Here is a 24487-nt window from a genome sequence, read left to right as displayed (position 1 = left end):
TGTTAGTTGTCAGCATGAGATTAGACACAGGGATAGTTGCAGTCTGGATTTAATGCTGTATGTTTGGCAGTTTACCACTCAATGGAGTGCAACTCTGATCAGCCCTGGTTTTGTGAGGTTATGTTAGAAAATCTTATTATAAAAACATCAAATTGCTAAAGTAAAAAACATAGCCTATATTTAAAGTCATGTTAAGCCGATTTGTGTTGTAGAACTCACTATTACTTGTACGAAGAATACCAGTGAAATATTCATGCCTAAACTTTAATTTGCTCACAGTGTGTACACAGTGAATTTCATGAGATATCAGGAAGAATATGTCCCTTGTCTTAGATCTCTTATTTTGGGATTCATAAACTTTGAAATGTATGTTATTTTGTCCTGGAGGTATAAATCCAACCTTAAGAATGAATCTGATTATCTGTCTGTCTCTATCAGCTTCAGGGTCATTTGATACTTGTCGAATGAGTTTTATGTAGATGAAGACAATTTCACTGCAAGAATCAGTCTTGTTGATTGTTTGTCATTAACAATCTTCTTGTGCATTCATCTAGATGAAAATGCAAAGCAAATATTTATTTTCCTCTGGTTTTAATCTGCTGGAACAATATATTTATTATCTTGTGTTAAATGTGCTTCTTCGGAATGATTATGCAGTTTTGTGTATATTTGTTAAATATTGCATGATTTGTTAGAAACATCTACATCCACTAAATCTCAAACCAAATTATAAATAGTATACCAAGATCACAGTACTGTTTTACCCATTACTTTACCTAATCTATTTTCCCAATGATGTATGAACCAAAACATATGTCATTTATTTTTCATATTGAGACACTTCAGTGAAACTGTCCAAATAGAGCTCTAAAAGCATTCTGCAAATTTCTAATGTAGTTAACTAGCAATACAGTAAAAAATAATGTCTGTGTACACTGTCAGCAATAATGTGGCATTCGAAGGCCTGTATAGGCCCTCCATTACCAGGAATCAGAACAATGTCCACGTGTGACAAATGAGTTCTAGATTTGTTACTGATAGGCCACAAAGAAAATTACTACTATTTTTCTACTTCTCTGCTAAAGCTAATAAAACAGCTTAGTGATAAAATATTTGTTAGAAAAATAGGAGCAGAGGCTATGCAGATGATGTGCAGGGAATAGATGAATCTTGGTAAATGCTTTCCTAAGTAGTCATATCATCAGATTTTTAAATTCAGGGTTTTTTCTTATTTTAGTGCAAATAAGTTCTCATAATAAGTCTGTAATATAAATAAATATAGAAATAATTTTAGTCAGGATCCAGCAATGTAAAAAAACATTTTGGGTTTGATGGTGGAAAAGTAGATATTAGCATATCTCTGGGAACTTAGTTGGAAGATATCAGCACTAGGAAATATTAAATTCATTAATATTAATAGGTATTATCAATGCATAGGTAGAATTATTCCAAGAGGAGTTACAGAGGGCTTGTTTTACTTGTTTCAGTCTATAGGAAATGATCCAGCTTGCTAGACATTGCACCTGGAGACTAGATTGAAAAACTTTAATCATATAGAATCGTATCACAGAATCATATCATATAATCATAGAATAGCTTGTGTTGGAAGGGACCTTGAAGATCATCTGGTTCCACCCCCTCTTGCCATGGGCAGGGACACTTTCCACTAGACCAGGTTGTTTCAAGATCTGTCCAACCTGACCTTGAACACTTCCAGCAAGGAGGCATCCACCGCTTCCTACAGCAACCTGTTCCAGCATCCCCATTTAAGAATTTCCTCCTAATATCTAAGATAAATCTACTTTTTTTGTTATTGTTTAAAGCAATTACACCTAGTCCTATTGCTACATGTCCTTGTAAAAAGTCCCTCACCAGCTTTCTTGTAGGCCCCTTTCAGGTACTGGAAGGCTGCTCTAAGATCTCCCCAGAGCCTTCTCTTCTCCAGGCTGAACAACCCCAACTCTCTAAAACTGTCTTCATAGGAAAGGTGCTTCAGCCCTCTTTGTGACCCCCCTCTAGATTCACTTCAACAGCTCCATGTCCTTCCTGTGCTGGGGACTCCAGATCGCACTCCAGGTGGGGTCTCATGAGAGTGGAATAGTGGGGGGAATCACCTCCCTTCAGCTGGTGGCTATGCATCTTTTGATGCAAACCAGGACATGGTTGGCTTTCTGTGCTGCAAATGCACATTAATGGTCATATTCAGCCATCAGCCATCAACACCCCCAAATTTCTTTCCTCAGCACTGTTGCAAATCCATTGTCCATTGTTACCCCAACCAAGGTGCAGAACCTTGCACTTGGCCTCATTGAGCTTCACATGGTTTGCATGGGCCCATCTGTCAGTGGCCTGTCAGGGTCCTCCTGGATGGCATCACTTCCCTCCAGTGTGTTGAGCACACCACAAAGCTTGGTGTCATCAGCAAACTTGCCAAGGATGCACTCAGTCCCACTGCCCATATCATCTAGAAAGACAGCAAAAGCAGAACTGATTGTGACTGAAAAAAAAAAAAAGAAAACAAGAAAACAAGAAACCATATGTATAATTTTTTCGTATTAGGAAATGGCTGTCACTTTAGATGCTTTTCTTCAGTAATCCCAGAATAAAAACATTAGTTTAGAAGTACCACTTATGAAGAATGTTCATTATCATGGAAGAAGATTTAAAAATTGTATCAGTTAGGACCATATCCTTGATTTTCACTGGAGAGATCTGTGGAAAAAAGTTATTCCCATTAGCAATGTGACAAATATTAAAATTTGACTAAAACTAAACCTGTACCTTTGGTTTAGTATTTGAATTATAGACTGTAACTCACTCTACTGTGATTTGATTTCAGCAGATAGGAAGGTAGATTTAAATTGGATTTCTTCAGTTCGTACATGCAGATCAAGATTGAGATATTCTTTAATTGTCATTCAAGGGTTGGATTCATTTCCTTTCTGGATTTTTACTCATATCCTATCCATCTGCTGTGGTTTTGTGTTTTGTACAATCAGTAGCACAGGTGGTGATTTTAATACAGATACACTGTATAGAAAAATCTAATAAAACTATACATGCACCAGAGTAGGGTTTTCATAACAGATATGTCCAGTCAAAATAAATCTAAATAATCTCAAAGTCTCTAGGTGACCATATGCTGACAAAGAATACATTGTGGAAGACTGTTTTTACTCAAAGAGAAATATATTAATTTAATGAGAAGAGGAAAATGGGTTTGCAGTGCAAATAGCTAAATACTTCATTTTAAACTGAGTAGGATTTTTCAAACAGAATTTTATGGCTTAAGTATGGATATAAAAAAAATAAAAGGTTAGGTACCAAAAGCAACTACAGAAAGCCCTAGAGGCACATTATTATATTCAAATTCAATGTGCAGGATACTAAGAATATGTTTATATGTCTAAACATGTATAACTGTGTGTAGTTATATGCACAATGTATGTAAATATGTATGTATATAATATCTGTATATATAAATATACACATACTACGTATATATATTTCAATAATTCATATATTATTGAAAACAGTGAAGATCATAATGGTTTTGCCAAATCCATCCCCAGTTCTGATCGTCTGTAAATTTGTTCCTGTACTACCAACAAACTCTTGGTATTTTTCATCCTAATTTAAATACATTACTAGTTCCTTTGTTAAAGCAATAATGAAAGAATAATAATTTTGCTGCTCTTTTGCTGAGCTTTGTTTAGAAAAAAACACAAGAAAAATTAGTCAGCAGGTGTCAGATGCATGCAGCCATACAAATTATTTTGTTATTATTTTTCTATTGTGCTAGTCTCTCTAAAAGACAGTTCTTTATGTTGTATCTCGTACAATTTTGTGACAAATAACAAGCAGCACATTTTCATTTAATTAAATAAGGGTTTCTGAATAAAATGTACTGAAATGTTCCTGCTAATCCATGAAAAATGTTTACAGAATATTTTTTTATTAATAGCATTTGCACAATTGCTTTAAATGGCTCCTGTTGAGTTTACAAAGCGTTGCCAGTAAACCATAAAAATAAATGGGGCATGGTCTAGACTATGTGCAATATTGCAACACAGTAGCACTTAATTTGATTCAGACTTCCTAATGAAGCAGAGGAGACTGATAAACCCTATTGCCTCATTACCAGCCTAAAATGTTAGTGTATTCTTAGATTCAAAGTATAAAAATGAGTGCTGATCCGGGCATTTAGTGTTCAGAAGGAGTCAGGGCTCAGTGATGGTGTAAGCAGTGACAGGAGGTCCTGCAGGCAGTATTCTGCTGCAGCCATCTGAGTGCCCCAGCTGGGGGCTACCCCTGGACCACAGTACCCTTGTCATGAAGAGAAGTGACCTTCAGCATGTCAATAAAGCAGTGGTGGCCAGGACCTGTCAATCATTATCACAAACACAAACCACCACCATGTGATCCTTTACTAAAGATCACGTGTATGTTTAGCATTTTCATGTTTTCTGGCTAAAATAATGAGGCTGACACAGATGCAGCACATCTTCTGTCATTTGTGCATGTTGTCATTCATTGTTTGCACTTCAGTGACATGAAAGCAAAGCCTGAAAGTGCAAGCCAATATATAACCAAAGCTGCCGAGAGTAGTGCCTACATCAAGGTTATAAGAATAAAATAATCATGATATACCATAAACTTTAAGATCAAGATGCTTTAGTTTTCTTTGATAAAATGTGAAGCATAGAAGGTAAAGACTTAAACTGTGAAGTAACTGTAGTGGAGGGCTGGAGCTCAGTGTAGAACCTTCTCCTTTTGCTGCAGGGTAAAGATCCCCTGACATTTTAAGTCAACTGTCTCTTACAAAGCTTCTCTGATCAGTTTCAAAACTGTTGCTGTAAATCTGTATATTTTCTTGCTGAACTTATGCTGCATTTGTGGTGATAACAAGGCAAAAACACTGCTTGCCTATTAAGAAGTCAAAGTGGAGAGATTCTGTTTTCAGTTTCTGCTATATTAAACTCTGTATAGCACAAATGTACAAGATTGCTTTCATAAGGCCTACAACTCTCTAATCTACAGGGCTCATAAAGACTCCCTCATCAGGATGATTTCACCTTAATGAGTATTTCTCCATAGCAATGAAAGCTAAAAAGCAATAATAATAAAAGGTCAAGGGAAGAGAAGAATTTGAGATGTAAAGATGTTGAAAAAATGTATTACTCATAACTCCTACAGATTTTTTTTCTTTGAATAAAGTAATTTTTTTTTTGACATGTCAGGACATATTTTAAAGGGCTCAATTGTATAACGTTTCTGGAAAGCTCATCACTTAAAAAGCAAGCAAATACACTATAATACAGGCAACTATAAAAGAAACCTAGCTAAGGTTATCAGTCAGACATGAACACTTAGTTTAAGAGTGAATTTTCAGAGTGCTATTATAAAAGTCTTAATTGCAAATTTGTCTGACTCTTTTTGTTTTAAATAGATGAATGGGAGACAAAACAAAGTTCAAAGTTAGATAAAAAAACAACTATTCCCCCAAACGAGCCCAAAATGTATTTTTAGTACTGGAAATTTAATTCCCTGCCTTCCAAAGTTACTTTTGCAATCTCAAAGGCTTCTTATCTTCTTTTTCTTTTTTCGTCTCAAGTTGTGGCTAATGTTGATTGCAATGCTCTATGGTCTATAATTATTTTATCTCCCACCTGTAGTGAAAATAAAATTCTAAGTCCATATTTACATGTTTAAATATAACAGATCACAAAGCTCGGAGTCAGCATTGCTGAACGGAAAACCTAAAGCATTTCAGCACTAAAGAAAGCCATTTCAGGGAGATTATTTTTTAAATGTTGTCTTAAAAGACTCTGCAGGGATTTATGATAAGTTTCATTTATGAAGACATAATTTATGAAAGCCTAAATATCATCTTGCATTCAGTTTCTCAAAGGCTATAAATATATAAGTATATATATAGGCAGTCCTATGCAGTTCATTTGATCACAATACTGAATCAGATTTTATCTTCCACTCTGGGAAGATCCACCTCTCTGAAAGCCACTTATCCATGTGGTTATATTAAGTTTATTTTTTACATGGATAGCTCTCAAGCATTTCAGAAACACTTTGGTGGTCTTATTAGTGGACCATGTTACTATATGTTTCATCACTGTTATCCAAAGACGAGGCAAGCTCCCTGCTTGGGCTCTTTCTTTAATCAGTGTAGAAAATTAAGTAAATTAGATTTTGAGACTCAGTCCCATTGACTGTTGGAAATAATTAAAACATCTTTATCTCAGGCTAAGAAAATAATTGTTAGCCCATGACTATAAATAGAGTTGGTTCAGTCTTCCTGATTAGCATATAGGTTTTTAGGAAGTCTTGTAAGAATTTAAATGGCAGGTGCCTGGATGATATTTGCCAGATCTACCTAAACCAGTGCACTGCTTTATGTAGTGAAATTCAAATAGGTCTTGCTGAAGTGCAGTCAGCCTGCTAATCCTAATATCTTTGTAGTGTTCCAAGTGTGCCTTTTCAGAGCAACAAGCACTCATTTGATACCTCCACTTCTTACTGCCAGAATCTGTGATACAACAGCTTCTCCTGCAGGGCCTGTGGTTACATCCATTTCTGTACGCTTTAATGGAAGACCCTGAAGCCTGACAAATGAAAGGCTTCCTCTGGGATCATGCCAATACTGTCAGCATGATAGAACTTAGAAGTATTTTTTTTTTCATGCAACATATGATTTATTGTGCCAATAGGTGCCATGTAATGATTCTGGCTTTCCTGCATGGTTTCTTGTCTCATTCCAGAGCTAGTAATACCACATAAACAAATACATTTGCTATATTCATATGTATGAATACAGGGGTTTCCCCTAGTTCTTCAGAACGTATATTTTAGGCATATTTGGAAATAGAACTATTCAAATGGAGTATGCTTTAAGTGGGTAATCTCCTTGCCAGAATAATTTAAAAAATTGTATAAGGTATCTACTTTTAGGCAAAATTTAATTGCGCATTTTAAAAACTTGCTGTTGTACCTTAAAACCAGATTTACATTCCATTCTTTTCATACTGGTTTGACTACTTCTAAGTCATCGCATTATAACACCTATGCTGAGTTTTGTTCATGATTTCCTGAGTGACCTGTTCTGCAAGCTTACCAGGGATTTATTCAATCATGTGAATATGTGTGAAAACATGCAGGTAAGTGTGTATTCTGCTATTCTGGAATTGCTATAATTTGGCAGCCATGAGGCTGCAGGTGATCAGAAAGCAGTGGGACAAGATGATGGAATGTAGGGCATGGAAAGACTTTCAGACACCACTATCACAATTTTTTTTGGCCTTTGTTTTGCAAATTGCGTTTACTTTGCAGACTGGAGGAATCTGCTAAGAAATTTCAAATCCCCAGCAGATATTTCTCTGTACCTGCATAACCTTACCCTGTCCCTGTAACAGAGGATGAATTTCTGTGCCTTGGGTACCACCCCTGTACACCCTGTGTGCAACAGTGCTGCCTCTGATATCCTGCTGAAAAACTCAGACTAAGAGGATGCAGGCACCAATATCTCACAGTACTGCAGTTAAATACATCAGACCTCGAAAGATAGACTCTTAAAATTGCAGTAAAAGCTGAAACTATCCAGTGGGATGCTAATTAAATATTGAAAGTCTTATTTGAAAAGGATTATTAGAATATTCCTTTTTATTCATTGATAACTATAACAAAAATTAATATTTTAACATATCTCAGGATTTTATGAAAGTCCTTCTCTTACAATTTAAATAAGTAGCCAGGTGACCACCACTGAGTGAGATGCATCCTTCCTGAACTTGCCCTTATGAGCAGATGAAACAAAAAGATCCTTTTTTATTGCCTGCATTTTCTCAGATTCAAAAAAGGCCATTTTTTTTTTTTCCTGGAAAGATTTTGCAAGTATGCATTCCATATGTAAGTTATATATGACATGTCCAGAAAATGTATGTGCATTTCTGGCCCTGTAACTAAACTAAAATATTAATAATGAAAAAATAACTGTAGAATTTGGACAATTGTAATCACTCTGTTGAAATATTTTTGAACTCTTCAACCAGTGATTTCTGAAAGGCTCTCTTGAGGTTAACAGAAAGTCAAGACATATAACAGGAATTTATGTTAATGAATTAGGATTTAAATTTTTTTGGAGGCAGAGGGAAATCACCTCAGGCTGTAAGCATCTTTTGTTCCCCATGCTGCACTTAATAGAGCTTAACACAAACAATCGCTGTGAAAAAGATTAAAGCAAAGTCAGAAGGAAGACCAGGAGTCTTAATTATTTTCTCAGTAAAATGAAATCTGATACTGAACACTGTTTAAATGAGAAGAATGTGGGACATACAAGGAGGCAACTTCACTGTACTCTGAAAGGCATGAGGAAGAACTGGGTGGAAAACTGACACAATCCAGTCACAGGAAGTTTGTTTTAGCACACTATCCATTTGAAAAGAAACAACTTGTTAAGAAGGAATTAAACAGAAGCCTTCTAATTCTGACAGATGTAGTAAATTAAAACATGGTGAGTTTAATTGCCTAGGACATCATGGATTAAATGTTGGAAGAAGAAACAAGTTCAGTGGTTTCAGGTCAGGCAATTTTATACAAAATAGCTTTTCAAAAGTTAAAATAAATGCCTTCCTTTACTTTAAGTGATTCAGATTTTTACTTTTTCAGGGGACTGTCTAACATTATATATGAGTGTTTACGTCCTCTGTTAAAAACAAAATACTATTTTGAACTTTTTCTAGAACTATTTAATTTAATTGAAATAATTAAGTAAAAAAAATTGCCTGCTGTTCTAAATATTTGAAAGAATTCTACAAAAAGAAAATTCAGTATACATTTAGTCTAATATATTTACTAATTAAATGAAATAACTTTGTATCTCTTAATGCTGTAGTCATTTATTCAATGGAAAGCAAAATTAAATCAAGATGATTACTGCAATTACATTTAAATCCTTATCTGGCAACTGTTTTTAAAGACCATTTAAACAACAAAAACATCAAACAAAAAATCAATAGCAAAATTAATCATGCAACTATTTCAAAAGTTAAAATAAGATTTCATTTAGCCTACACAGAGGCCATACACTTTTAAAACATATAACTACTTTTTCTATGGCTTTTTTTCTCTGTGTGTAGTATTCTGCACTATGAAGATTCAGGTATGCATCCATAAGGTAACTGGACCCGTTTTTAACACAGGGCCTGTGAAGTGGGCAGGACAAGGATAGTGTCTAATACCATATTACAGGCATGCTTTCTCCTTCATAACATGATTTTTTTCTGGAACTTTTGTCCTTTGGTGGTACTTATTTTGCTTAAATTCAGCCATCATAATGAGGACCTCTACTTTAAGATAATCATCTGGTTTTCCTCAGTCAGGAGAAAAAGATATGTATGTCTCTCATCCTACCTATTCCAGACACAGAGTCCTGCTGGCCAAGTTTCTCTCTCCAATATTTATAGAATGAGTCAGAAAACCACTTTAGTCTAAGCATTCAACATTTTGGCTTTTCAGTTATTCTGCTCTGTGCCAGCCAGATAAGTTCAAGATTTTCCAATCAGTTGTTGTAATTTTGCCTTACATCACTGAGTGATACAGGATGCCAAGGCTGAAACTTAGCATTTTTCCTCTAAGTGGACCCTGCTTTGTGCTGGGGTGAGATGCAGAGAATTAATTTTTTTTCAGAACAGTGGCACTGGGAACAAGGCCTCAGGAGCCATGATTTCAAGGACAGAAAATTGCTATAGGAGGAAACGTTCCCAGAATATCATCCTTGTAGCTTACAATGTATAATATACATTGATAGTAGCCAGAGCTTCTCCCTGAAGATGTCAAAACAATAACAGGGAAAGCCTACTGCTAAGGGTGTTATTTAGCTGGGTCCCTAGCTGGTCAATATCATCTGATTCACCCCAAATCTTAACAGGTGACTTCATCAGCGATCAGCTCAGACTTCCAAACTCTGAGTCTCCCTGTGCTTTCAGCCACAAAACTATTCTATGTCTCTAAATTCTTCCTTCCAGGAGTTGCCAGTTCTACTTAGGGACCAAATATCACCATGATTCATAACAGAATAGGGAGTGCCTTTAGTTCCTTTCCACCAACATGGAGGGGTTTCAGATTTTTCAAATTTCAAGGTTTCTTGGTGTTTTGTAGGTTAAGTGCTGCTTTTTTAATTAGAGACGACCTTCAACAAGACAAGAGGACACAGTCTTAAGTTGTGCCAGGGGAGGTTTAGGTTAGATATTAGAAAGAATTTCTTCACGGAGCGGGTGATCAGGCATTGGAATGGACTGCCCGGTGAGGTGGTAGATTCTCCGTCCCTGGAGACATTTAAAAAAAGACTGGATGTGGCACTCAGTGCCATGGTCTAGCAACTGCTCTGTTGGGTCAAGGGTTGGACTAGATGATCTCTGAGGTCCCTTCCAACCCGGCTAATTCTATGATTCTATGATTCTATGATTTATTATTTTATTATTATAAGGTCATTTTATCAAGAAAATAAGTAACTGGTTCAGTAACTGTGTTCTTGAACATCTGCTTGCCAAGCAATAGTAATCTTTTTGGTTTTTTTAGTACATGCTCACAAAAAATCTCAGAACACCAAAACATGGGTCAAAAAGCAGGCAAAACATCATACACTGCTTAATAAAACTGTAAGGAGTTGAAGAATTCTGATGCCTTGAGGGAAAGTCTGGCAGCAAGACAGTTACTTCTCATAGGAAATCTAATAAAAGCTTTCACAATGATGCTTGAAATATGTGTTCAGGAGTAAAAAGATGAAAGTGAAGTTCTGTAAACATAGACAGATTTTTGGATGGCATCAGGCTAACAGACTAACAAGTACATAATTAAAAATAGATCTATAGTAGGCAATTGTTAACTAAAAAACTATAGTAAGTTAGTAGGTTCTTTTCATTGCTATTACAGGTGATTATATTAAATATTCATAGTACATTTAATTACCTGAAAACTAAAACAATGAAGGCACTCGATTTGAAGTGCAGAATTAATTAAGTTTCAGCAGCATAGGTACCCAGTCATTTGGGATATTATATGTTTAAAAAAGGAGTCTGACCTCACACCTCTGAAATATATTCTAATTGTTTTGAAAACTACCCTAAGAAAATATGTAAGGGAAATGCTTTCGCTTCTTCATTTTCTGTCCTGTGAGAGACTGCACCATGCATAATCCATTGCATCTTCAAGTATAGTTTCTATGTTCCCACTTGTTTTTATTTTGTCCACTGAGCCTACTTGAAATGTTGCCGTCTTTTGAGTGCTGATTTTTCCTCTCCTCAGCGGTTACCTTTCATAGTTTAGTATTTTTTGCAATTATAATGTGAACCCTTTATTTATTTCACTTGTATGTCTTAGTGCAGAGAGCAGTCAGACTGTTCCCATTGTTAAATAGATTGAATTTATGCTATTGCTTACTGATTCATAGTTTAGTCATTTTCATTCATTATGGAATTATTGCATATTACATTATCCTTTTCACCAACTTTCCTGATGACTGTGGTTCTATTACATCAGATACTTCTTCTTCATTTCTGGCTTATGTATTGATATGTTCTATGGTGTACTTTAATATGTGAAATTAATATTCCTGTAACTTCCCTGAAGTCAGACTTTTATTTTAAAGAGTATAGGCATGAGGTGTAGATTTGGTCATTTTTGGAGGTGAAGAATAGTTGCCATTTTGAATGTAAATTTTTTTGTAATCCTATCTTAATTGTATCTTGTAATTTGATATCCTATCTTAACTTTGTATAATTCTCGATGTCTATAGATATTGGACACAAATCCTGTCGGGATATTTGAGAGTATGTGTGTGGGTGATATAGTAGGGATGTTTACCAGAATTATAATTAAGAACACGGGCATTTAGGGAAGTTGAAAATATTTTAGAGTTGAGACAAAAAGCTAAAAGTTGTGTAAGGATATGTTCAGAATGATTATGACAGAGTGGGACTTTAGAAATTGTGACATTTGTTACTGTGTACCTTTGAAATCCAGAAGACAGAATCTAAACTTATAGAAGTTCTTTAAAGTTTTAAAATTATGAAATTGTCCCTTGTCAGTCATAAAAACTGACTACAAAAGTGAGAGGAACATTGAGGATCAACATGCCTGTGGGAAAAGAACAAACTGAAGGAATGTTTCATTAGGCTATAGGATATTTTCATGGGTCTATGCCACAAAAGTTAAAAAGGTCCCACTAGAAAAGTAAAGCCCTGTTTTAATCTTATTAAACTGGAGTTTTCCTCAATCAAAAAAAAAACTGTTCAGTTCAGCAATGGCAATGTTAGCAGCAAGCTCAATTTAGGCATGTGAAAGGAAGCTGTCTTTACACCCAGCTATGGAGAGAGCAGCATCTCTGAAGCTTTACACTTGCTTTAGATAAGAGTCACATTAAAATGTGCTGCAGGGGTCCAGATCAAATACTGACAAGTGTGCAAAATAGGAAAACAGTGTCTCAGATAGCAATTTAGAAAAGGAATCTAAGCATTTGAGGTCTACAGTAAGGAAAAAAACATCTGGTATGTTTAACCATACACAACCAGATATTGGACTTAAACTTTAAGGTTGATTGTCAGTTTTGGGTACAACAGTGATACTTATCCACATTTAAAAAAAATAATTAATCTGTCTTCTTATTTTTTGATTCCTTTTTTTGGTTATAGCATATATGACTCCATCCACAAGAACATCACCTTTTACATTTTCAAAAGAGAATTTAGCATTAAAACTATTAAGAGTTTAACATTAGAGGTTTAAATAGTATGTGGGTAGTTGAAAAGCTACTGCAAGCTATGTAGTAGATATGCTAAGTTGGAAATCATAAACATAAAAGCATCAAGATGAGAAATAGGTACTTCTCAAAAGTAATATTACTGAGTTTTATCTATGTTGAACTATCACTTCATTACCTAGATCTGTGTTTTTATCACTGGCCACTCTTGTAGTGATCATTAGTATTCAAGAAGATTCAGAGGCTACTTAGGAAAACCTTTAATCTCTTCTGTGTCTCCACCTTTATGTATTTCATCATCATTATCCATTCAGGCATGTTTGGGCTGCCTGTGAAGAAAATTGTTCAGTGATTATATTAGCACAATTGGAAGTAATTTGCACATTATTGAAAGACCAAGTTAAATAACAAATGTGTAAGTACAAGAGTATGACAGCAATTAAGGACCTTTTGCTTCAACAAACCGTAAATAAAAATTCATGTTTATTTGTAAGACATGCAAGGGTTTCCATGCCTCCTTAGGAGCATTAATTCTGCCCTACAAGTATGAAAACAAGTCAGTTGTGTGGTTCTTCACAACTTGGATCTTAGACAATTAACATAGAGATGAAACTTTTGAGACATGCCAGACCTCAAATTTCATATTGTTCCTGTGTATAGGTACTCTCCATTCATAACAGTAATAAAACCATTGAAAAAAACCAAAAGCTTTTAACAATGATTTCTTTGTTAAAAAAAATTGTTCCCAAACATTCAAAAATCAATTGAATTCCCCAGAATAATGATACAAGATATGATGTTAATTTATTTGCCTTTCACTCTGAAGTGATAATTTGTTTATTTATTTACTTACTTACTTCTTTAGAAACCATGATACTAGGATATTTGAAGACCAGCAGAGTCTAACAAAAATAAATCATTGTGGAATATGTGATGAAATGATAAAATTTTGTGGTAAAGTTTATAAAATATTTTAATTGAGTTAAAGAGCAATTAAGGGATTGTATTAAACATAGGTGATAGTTCCAAATGAAGGTATGGTGAAGTCTACATTTTAATGGATCAATGAAGGACTGCCAGATAAAATTCAGATCTCTTGTTGGCTGCCAGTTAATGTATCCTGTGATTTTTACATTTCATTTTGCATGTTGTATAATTACTCTCCATAAACCAGAACTTTTTAATACATTCTTTGATGTATCTCCCTTAATCTACCTGATAGTCACTTTTACCACTAACTGATAGCTACATTGGCTTAGTGGGGACAATAATTTCTGTAGTTTAGATTTGAGAACCATTTGAAACATAAAGAACAAGAAAATTACTCAGAAAAAGAAAAGTTATTAAATTACCAATTGCTATCTACAGATTATATCTAATAATATTATAAAGAGCTTTTTTTTAATTTGAAACAGACCTCATGCTCATATTTAAGCAAAATGTTTTAAATCTCAGTGTATCTTTTAAATCTCAGACAGTTTTAATTCTCACTCATATTTTCCTGTAATTGCTTTGGGTGAAATGTTGCCCTCAAGTCTTTGTATTGGCACTGAAATCAGTGGGGGTCACACAAGTTCTACAAGGACTGTAACTTGAAATTTAGTAAGGAGTGAATCATCCTGACTCATATGACAATGTTTTTCAATATTTATAATAAGGAAGGGTTGTTTTAAGTGGTGTTTCCCTGAGATCTCACATGCTGATTCAAATTATCTTTGCAATCAGAACTGAAAAAAGAAAGAAAAAAAAGATAATATCTTTTATTTGCAAACTATTTTTTTCCCAAACTAAATTACTACTATTTTAAATGTAAATTAAATTAAATGTCCCAGAAAAATTTGGTTGCTATACACACTTACTTGGTAGTACTGCCTTAAATATTCCCTCCTACCCTACGCTTTTGTATTCTAGGACAGGACAGAGTCTTAGAGTGTCCCCGTTTCAGGATTAATGCAGAAGCAATTCAGTGACAGAAGCCTTTAAATTTACAGCACCTTTTCAGAAATGTCATCTATACATCCTGCTAGTGTTTCACCATGATTAATACACAATCTTATACATTCAGTAAAGAATTTATGTGCTCATAAAAGCAGAACAGTACAGAGAGATCTAACCAGGAAATTTATCAAAATAATTAAGTTTTATATTATACAGATCTTCCAGCTTATAGCAAAATTTTTTAGGACCTCAGTCTTTCCATCCTGTTTGTTGTCTGAGACTACGCTAAAAAGTCACAGAGAAAACAGCTTATCTTCCCCTGGCTGCATGGGATTTTTAACAGCACTACAAATAAATAAAAATTATATATCTAGTACAATAAAACCTACTTGCATATGCACTAAAATAGTCAATGAATGCCACAGTAGAGGACTTTTACATGCATGTTTTACTTAACAAAATCCACTTAAATTGTATATTGCAGTTACTAACAGATAGGTACTTGGCAGAAAGCCAGCACTTTTCAGTCACTTGGTTTTGATTCATAGACTTTTGGTACTGTTTTCCTGCAATGCTGTAATGCCAATTTTTGGCGTCCATTGTTTCTATGTGAAAGAAGGAGTCTTGTTCTTGTAGTGTTACAAAATCAATGCCAAACAGCTCTTTCATTTTTCAACCTAAAAAAAAAAAAAAAAAAGTACCCTAGCACAAAGTAAAGATAGAAGATAAAAAGAGACAATGTCAACTATGTAGATTCTCTTGAATTGTTAACAGTCTTTAATCATTAAGGTATTTGGTTTTTAAGCTTCTCTGCACATACAAGTATAACTTTGAAAATGCTACAAAAGGCCAAAATAAGGTCAAGATGTTATTAGCTCTAACAAATTGTCTGCTCAGTAGTTTTCTTCCTTCTCATGTATATTGACCACTTCCTTCCTCTTTTTTGCAGATCGTAGCTTTGCGTGAACAAAATGCACACATTCAAAGGAAAATGGCAGCTGGTGAGGGGCCTGCCGAATCAGAGCATATAGAAGGAATGGAGCCAGGGCAAAAGGTACATGAAAAGGTATAAAATGTTAGTTTGCAGTGAATCACAGGCAGTATAAGAAATAAACAGGTGTTGGACTTCTGTAAAATTGATATTTTATGGAACGTTCCTTTAGAATATTGCCTATCAAAACCAGAATAAAAAAATAAACTTGTTTAAATCATCTGTGCTCTTTGATAATGTATTAAGTTAGATTGACAAAGAACAATAATTGACTTTTCCTGGAATGTTTTCCATTATGCTACAATTGTGCTATATCCTGCCAAGTGATGTATGTTACATACCAGAGAGCAAGGTGCAGTGGTGTGTCTGTCTGAAAGGAAAAATATAAAAAACTGCTGTCAAAATAGCCCACGAAGAGATGACATAAATCTAAAAACCATAAAATGTCATTTTCCTATGCTATCAAATAGATACTCTTCACGTCCACATTTGCAAGCAAAGTAAAAAGCATTTTACTTAGTTCTCTTTCAATAAGAAATATATATATATATATATAATTTAGGGTAAGTATGTGCTGCTTGAGGATGAAAGAGAAGAAAGGTGGAGAATATCTTCCTCTCTTGCTTCACAGCTTTTAAATTAAAATGCAGGCATAACACAACAGTTGGGAGACAGCTGAAATCGGTAGAGCTGCTGCTTGGATCTCTAATTGTGCATTTTTGTCTAATGGTGTGTGATGAAGAGCAGCATAAATCATACTTATAAAAAATAACACTCATCATTACATATTTATTTCAGAGTCAATCCAATTTGCAAGTGTTCTCTTGCACTGCAATCATTAATTTTACATGTTTTGTGGTTTATTTTACGTGTATATTTTCCTTTGAGTAAGCGATGTGATCGAGAAACCTACAGTAAACAAACACTGTTTACAAGCTACTTTCCCCTTTTTTTACAAAATCTTACACTTTGACATATCTGCAAAATTTTTGTTAAAATAGTCAACATCCTACTCACTTGTGCTTTTAGATACAACCACACTACTTAGCTGAAGGTAAAAATATCTGTCCTTTAACAAATCTTCACATTTAAATATTAATGAAAGAGGAATGAAACACAAAGTAAGACATTACTGAAATCCTAAAATTTTAAATGTTATGTCCAGAAAAATTCTATACATACTAATCAAAACAATTTAAGTTGGTCTTGTTAAGCTAAATAAGGCCTATGTGGAAAACAAGAAAACTGGGTTATTTTCTGAGATTTAGTTGTTCTGAAGTTTAATATGCATTCTGAAGCTGTAATAACTCCTTGTGTATTTAGGAAAAAGATGTCAGCATAGATTTTAGCTCATTTGCTGATGGCTATACTCCTGGAGGAAAAAACGTAAATATTTTATTGCATTTCATGAAACAATGGAAATATTCTGTATTACTTCAATATTTAGAATAGGTGCTGAAAAAAGTTAGTAAATGCTTTAAAGCTACTTGCTCTCAAGACAATTGAAAGAGCACTCCAATAACTTCTCTGGGCCATTCGTTTAGTTTTAAAAAATTATGAAAATGAGACATTGTTAGAGAAGTGAAAACTCAGTGTCATGCAAATAATTAAAATGATATGAACAAATTTGCATTAGTCTCTTTATCTACACTGATACGAGCAGAATTATGAAAAATCTACTAATGATAATTGAGTTTTTAAAAAGCCAGAATATTTTAATAATGATAAAATGAAAGTTTATACATTTAATAAAAAATCGTTCATGTATATGTATTTTAATGACACAAAAAAATTGGTTCAAAATGAAATTGTCCAACTCTACCATAAACTGATTTCTATAAAGTAATGGCTCAGTGCACAATACTGCTCATTTTAAGGGAAATCAAGCTAGGTAATCTTTAAAAAAGATAAATCTTATCAATGGTGACAGGTTGTAATCATAAAGGGAGATTCATTATCAAATATAAATGAAATATCTCAAAAGAAAATAATGGTAAAAGAGAAGTAATGAGAAGTATTAGGTATGAATATTTATTACTTCACAAGAAAAAAGGGGAAAAAAGTAAAAATTTTAAGAAGAGAAGAGTGAATTGCTGTAATTATGATTTCACAGAACTCTAAACTTTGCAAGACATGTGCCATAGGAAAGTATTAGGGATTTCAACCTGGAGTTTATCCTGATTTAAGCAATACTAAAGAAAGAAAAGAAAAACCAAACAAACCAACAAAAACATCAAGGACCTTCTTGAGTCTGAATTTTTGTGCCTGGAACAGACTGCAGATTGCACCTACAGTTGCTTTCACTGGTGGGTGGATGCCAGGTAAAGTCACACATGTTTTGTAGTGGGGACCTCAACTATATACATTAAATTTTTTTCTCTAGAACAATAAAGCTTCTAAGCTACGTCACTCAGTGTGAGCCAAGAAAGGCAGAGTTCCAGTGAATGAAGTGCCCATGGGGAAATGTATTAGGAAGCAGGCAGAGAAACTGCAAAGGCAGTATTAGAGATAAGATAGAACCAATGGAGTTGGAACCATGGAGAATACATGGAGGGATGCTAAAAGAAAGAGGCTGAGCGTATGTGAAGCTCTGCAGTGGTGCAAGCTGTGAAGGAGTAGCTTGCCATTTGGCAGGGGTAGCTGATGTGCACCTCTTCTCAATAATTAAACAGGCAGCAGTGAGTGGCAACAGCTGAGCCCCTCTGGACAGTACAAGCAGGGCTATTGACTACACCTGATGTACTTCTGGGGGAACCTGAGTGCAAGGTGTTAGTAAAAGGTTACAAAAAGTTCACGTGTTCCTTCAAATTATTGCACCAGCAATGCTGCAGGAGGTTATTTACCTTAAGCAAACCCAAAATTATTATGAAGGTTTGGGATTAAGAAAGGTTGGTGTTCTCATCAGTTCTCGAGTCCTTGATAAGCTTCATGGCTCAGAAAGAAAGATCCATTATGGAAATGAAAGTGTGGCTGTGCGTTTGATGTTAAAAAAGATGAAAAAAGGAAGTCCATAGATGCATTTGACCACAGCCCTCTAGGTGGAAGTATATGAATTTTCATGAAGGTTCATAAATGTAGGTGGTTAATGGGACCATGTATAAAAAGGCTGTTATCATCTGGTGGAATACTAAGCAGAAAAAACATGCATTCAGATGAGGTTCTACTGTAAATCACAAAGGGGAAAGGGATTAAGTGTCTTATGAGTAACAAGTAGAATTATTTGGAAGGTAGGACCTGCACTTGGTTTAATGTGATTTGCAGAGGTAGGATCCTAACCTATGAAAAGAGGTCTCTGATAAATCCTCATAGTTCTTTTTTTAAAAATCATACAAGGTATGGGAAGACTGGAATGAACACACAAAATACCTATGTAATATGGGAGGCAGCCTTGTAATGATCCTGCAGAAATGGAATATGGGATTAATGGGGCTGATAAAAATAACATGGATCAACAGTATAAAGGCAAATGTCATGATGGGAAAGCTAAACAGAACTGGGAACTGCAGGAGGTGAAATATTCCCTGCCCTTCCTCAGCCCTGGTAAGGCTTCAGCTGAACCCCTGTATGGAGCTTTGTGTCCCACACTTGATAAGTTGTGGATTGTCTTGGGAAGAACTCAGAAGATAGCAATAGAAACAACCAGAAACCTATAGAACAAAACCTGAAGAATTTTTTAAATGTAGGCTGAAAGCCTAAAGACTAGTGAACACAGAATTGTTATCTTTAAATATAAAAAATGTAGCTTATGATGCAAAGGGAATCTCTTAAGGTATCTCAAACGCTGGAAACTTTTAAGGATTTTTAGGAGAACTGATTTACATTTGAGACAGGATACAGTGCCAAGAGGGTGGTGGGCTAGGTGGCCAGCTCTGTGATTCTGTATTACAGGGCAGCCAGAGAACCACTTATTTCAGTTCCTTTTTTAATATTTCTGTACTACAGAATTCAGTCAAGTTTATTTGACCTGAGAAATATATATATTCTGTTTCTCCCCTGATAACCTGGCCTTCATGGACAGTTTTTTGTAGGTCAGAAGGAACATCTCTAGTACTAACAAAGTTAAACATTATCTTTTTTCCCTCTGGGATTTTGGACTGTGATTTTCCAGTTTGTCTGCCCAAAACTGTTTATAAGCTTTTAGAAACTTTATGGCATTTCTCCTCTGCTCTTCCTCATTATTTGCAGGAATTGTCTTGTCTAAACATAACCTAGGTTACTACTACTTATCATGTTGTATTTCCAAAATATTTCTGAAGTGATTCGTACCATTGAAATTCTGTATATTTTCAATGAAATACAGGAGAGCTTTCACATCTCAGCTGCCATATCAGCAGTTGACTTGCCAAAAAATCTGAGCAACTGACCAAATGCATCCATATTAGTACAGAGCACCAGCTGGTATCTGCACTAGTAGAAGATGAAGGGAGATGTCTCATAAAATTAATTGAATCAGTGATGTTTCTTTAGGTTGAGCCTGGTGAAAGAGAGGTATCTCAGAGTCCCATAAATATAAGTGTTGGGGTCACGGGCTTATGGCAGATAGGAAGATATGTCGTATCTAGAGGCAGGTAACAGTATAATCAAGACTCCTAGAGCCTGCAGCAATGACATTCTGTTATTTAGAAACATCTCCATCTTACTTTTATAGCCTTTTCTAAATTTTGTGATGTTTCTGAAAGCAGTTTCTTGCTGAAACTTAGCAAAAAAATCTGTTGTTTTCTACTTGATGTATGTTTTAGATCATTGCTTTCCCATTTAATTTCATACTGGCAAAAAAAAAAGAGAAAACTTAAAAACCCTGATCTGGGTGTAGTAAGGCTTGCATAAACTTGTGTCCTTTGTTACCTACATTTACACTAGTTATATTGGTAAAATAATAATTAGCAAATAGAACTTACTGCAGACCTGTGACAAGCCATTTAATGTTGAATCTGATGTTGCAGGTCAAGACAAATATCTTTGATCAAAAACTTTTCATTTTTTTAAAGATAACTGGATTTTAACATAATTCTAGTATAACATAGTTTCAGAAATCTTTTGGGTTATACTGTTTGCCAGAGCTGGCCATCCTGACTAACAGAGACTTGAATATTAGGAGGAGAATCTGAGAGAATTTGTTCAGCATGAACTCTCAAAAACTACAATATGACATTATACTTATTCAGAAACACTAAAAATTTATGATGCAATGAATTTGATAGTATTCCTTTAGAGAAAAATTTAGAGAGGGTCTCAGTAAAATGTAGATGTGAGGGACACATTTTTAGGGGTGGGAAAAAAACAGAACAAAACACCAAGTGAACAAACAAGTGAATAAAAACAAAAAGTCAGAATAAACGTCCATAAACCCAGTGTTTACACTATAAAATATATCTTCTTTTGGGAATTCTAAGATACCAAATTTCTGATTTTTGAGCTTTCTTTCAATTGTTGAAAAGAACCTTGTATTTAGACAGAGCCTAATTTAGCCCTCAGTTGCAATGGTACAATGAAAAACTGAGAGGCATTAGTGAGGAGTTCTATGAAGTCTATGAAGATTATCTTCACTGCTGATTGTTCAGACGTAACCCCATAGGACAGTCTTTTTTTTTTCCTTATTACCACTCTCTGAGGTTAAATTGTAGCATAAAATATGTAATTAATGTAATTAATTACATATGTAAAATATGCAATTACTGGTTGATAATATTTAGACCAAATGTATCTGTGTCATGTATTTTAAAGCTAGAGAGAAAAATATCTCTTGGAGGTGCTTTTTACTGGTCTTGGGATTTGCCCTTGTAAAGTTAGTTTCTTCTGCCTATTTTTTTTTCCCTTTTTTTTTTTTTTTTTTTTTTTTTTTAAACTGAAGTGTATTTATCATCCTTTACTCGGTTTTCCTTCAGTATGAGTGCTAAGGCTTTTAATTGACAGAGCAATGTGAAATGGATTAACAGAATCTGTTCTGGGTTAGTCTTTTTTTACACTTTATCCTGGTGTTCTTTTTACTGTTGATCTTGGTTTTTACTAGTAAACCAGTCTGTGGATGGTTTTCATTTTATTATTTAAGAGAAAATAGGTTGGAGAAGAAAAGATCTTGGGGGAGGATTGATTGTTATATGTAACACTCCAATTTGCTGTCCTCCCTGCTGACACTCCTATATAGGCAGCAGATTGCCTTACTGCTGTGCTTTTTGGATCTTGAAAGAAAGAAAATCCAGTCCCAGGGACTTTTGTTTCCTTTTCATACTGTTCAGCAGTAGGGAACATGAACATTTATTTTCCTCCTCCGTTTTCACAGACCATAAGTAATTCAAAGAATTTTTCCCCCCAGACATTTCTTGTTTAATCTGTATTACCCTTCATGGCACTCAGTCCTACAGCATATTTTTGAACTTTGATTTCCTTCGTGGTGTGCTGCCTCTGTTGTAGTTAATACTGTCACTGTCACCAGGTTTACTTGGTGATGACTGCATCTCCTTTCTCTTTGTCCTCCTAGTTCATCTTGCTGTATTTGGACGAGTGTAAAAGCCTTCTTTATGAAGCACTTCTGAAACCCTTAGTGTAGGATGTGATTTCCCAGTTATTTATTTAGTATTTTGTGACATATCAGAAGAAGGTCTTCCAAAACCCCACAGCAGGTCTTCCTGTTGCACTTTTCCTCATTCTTCCCAGTGATGAGGAAGCAAGTGCAGTACTGCAGATGGGGACAGATGGAGTTGCTCCTTTGCATTTATTTGCTCTGAACTAACCCAAGCACAAAAGTCTGAGGTTGTGTTAGGTCTTTTAGGCTGATGCCAATCAGTCTTCTCATCTGTCTCAGTAACCCGTTGAATGCTTATTAATAGTTATAGCATCAAATAATAGCAAGGCAGAAAAGTGACAAATTGTCAGCTAAAATCCCAAGGTAAACTTTTAAAGTTTGCTTCAAAATTCTTAAGATACCAAATTTTAAGCTGAGTATTTATTTTTAATTGATTTTTTAAAGAAAACTTTTAATTTGAATCCCAATCTAAAATGTTGGTATTTTTGCTAAATTGACAATTTAAAACATAACAAAGAACAATATAATTAACTTGTATAAAGACAGCAATTTTGGAACTGAGTTATTTGATATAATGAACATTTAGAGTAAAAGAATTTGATTCCATGATCCACAGAGGGGAAGTTGATCCTCATCTGGGTCTGTTTTATGGCTGACTGGGGAAAGAATTTTGTTATAAGAATTTTCTTAAAACCATTAGGCAAAGTAATCTTCTTTGACTTTTCTAGAAAATTTCATTTTGACAATAGTAATACAGATGTGCTAATGCAAGCAAGTTTGGTTTGCTATTTTATATATGCACTGCTAAACAGCATGCCATCTGGAGGACAAGTGCTTTTTAAGACCAATATTCCTGTATTCTTCTGTTTTAAATGATCTTTACACTAAAATATTTTGTAGCTGTACTCAAAGATATAAGTTTAACCAATAAAATTGCACCTAGTCAAGAAAGGTAGTGACAAATTGGACTACTTTGGTTTTATTTTTTCATGATACAGTTCAAAGTCAGATTACCTTAGTTTTCCTTGTTGGTTTTGCCTATTTTAATTACATGTGGTAATTAAATTTGTATGAAACAATGGCTTAGCCCATACTAGAAAAAGCTCAGCATGTCTATTTATTAAAACAAGGCAATGCCAGGAAGTTCTGCTAGTGAACACACTTCTTTCCTAAAATAATTTATTTGCAATATTCCTAAAATCATATTACAAATGCAATGGGAGTCCCAGAGTCTTGATATTTTTTCTTTGTAACTATATTCATACCAGGCCTTGCCCCAGCACACCAATGACTTCAGCTGAACTTGTTTCTAGTGTAGAACTAACCAGTATATTTTCCCAACTCTAAGTGCTTTCTGGTGTTTACTGGTGAGTTACTGGTGTTGTTTCCTGTGTGCAGCATGGCCTACTTTGCAAATGAAATGGACTTTGATTCAGTTTAAATGCTGTATAAGTTTAGCTAAGGTGTAGGCATGGAATTTGGCACTTTGGGGGACTATTTTTGCTATTCATACTTGAATAACCTTAATGTTGTATAGTATTCTTAAGACAAACATTTATGTGGTGTGGCATCCTGGAACCTCATATTGAATGTTTATTGAATTATATTGAATACTACACTTTGCATTTTTTTTCCATAACCATGTCTGTTATATCTACAGTGACTTCTCTTCTTCTAGTTGATTTTGTAATTTAAAAAAATAATTTTTGCTTTAGGAAGTCTTTTGATAGAGTCCACATGAAAAGGTAATTAATTAATAATGTCACTTTTCTGTTAACAGCGGCTATCAAATGGCTCCATTGACTCAAATGATGAGGCCAGTCAAGTTGTTGAACTTCAAGAATTACTGGAAAAGCAAAACTATGAAATGGCACAAATGAAGGAGCGTTTGGCTGCACTGTCTTCTCGGGTGGGAGAGGTAGAGCAGGAAGCAGAGACTGCCAGAAAGGAGCTCATTAAAACAGAGGAAATGAACAGTAAATATCAGAGAGACATTAGAGAGGTAAGGAGTTTGCAGACTTACCTCATATTTCTTGACTGCACTTCCTGTGATGATCAGTACAAACTGAGGCCAATGGATACGGGGAGCAAAAGTGAAGGACTGGTAAGAACCCTTGTACATGGGAAACACAAAATTTAGATTAAGAAGTAGTACTAGAACTCTCTTAATAAAAACAGTTTCTTAAAAGCAAGTGTGCGTATTTGCAGGTACAATAGGAGGAAGGCCAATGCTTTTGTGGTTAGCATGATTAGAGTGCATTTTAGC

General features: G+C 34.8%; 1 protein-coding gene across 1 annotated transcript in view; it reads left to right on the top strand.

Moving 5' to 3' along the window:
* The window catches only part of PPFIA2 (PTPRF interacting protein alpha 2), a 281670-nt gene that overhangs the window by 192389 nt on the left and 64794 nt on the right, over positions 1–24487 (top strand). Inside the window, exons 7-8 of the mRNA XM_030446493.1 lie at positions 15657–15773; positions 24002–24223. Coding sequence (XP_030302353.1) covers positions 15657–15773; positions 24002–24223 — 339 coding nt within the window. The remainder of the gene's footprint in view (positions 1–15656; positions 15774–24001; positions 24224–24487) is intronic.

This window comes from Calypte anna, chromosome 1 (genome assembly GCF_003957555.1).
Source record: "Calypte anna isolate BGI_N300 chromosome 1, bCalAnn1_v1.p, whole genome shotgun sequence".
In the NCBI taxonomy this organism is placed as follows: domain Eukaryota; kingdom Metazoa; phylum Chordata; class Aves; order Apodiformes; family Trochilidae; genus Calypte; species Calypte anna.
Note: the sequence above shows the minus strand (reverse complement) of the source record. Positions and strands in the feature narration are given on the sequence as shown.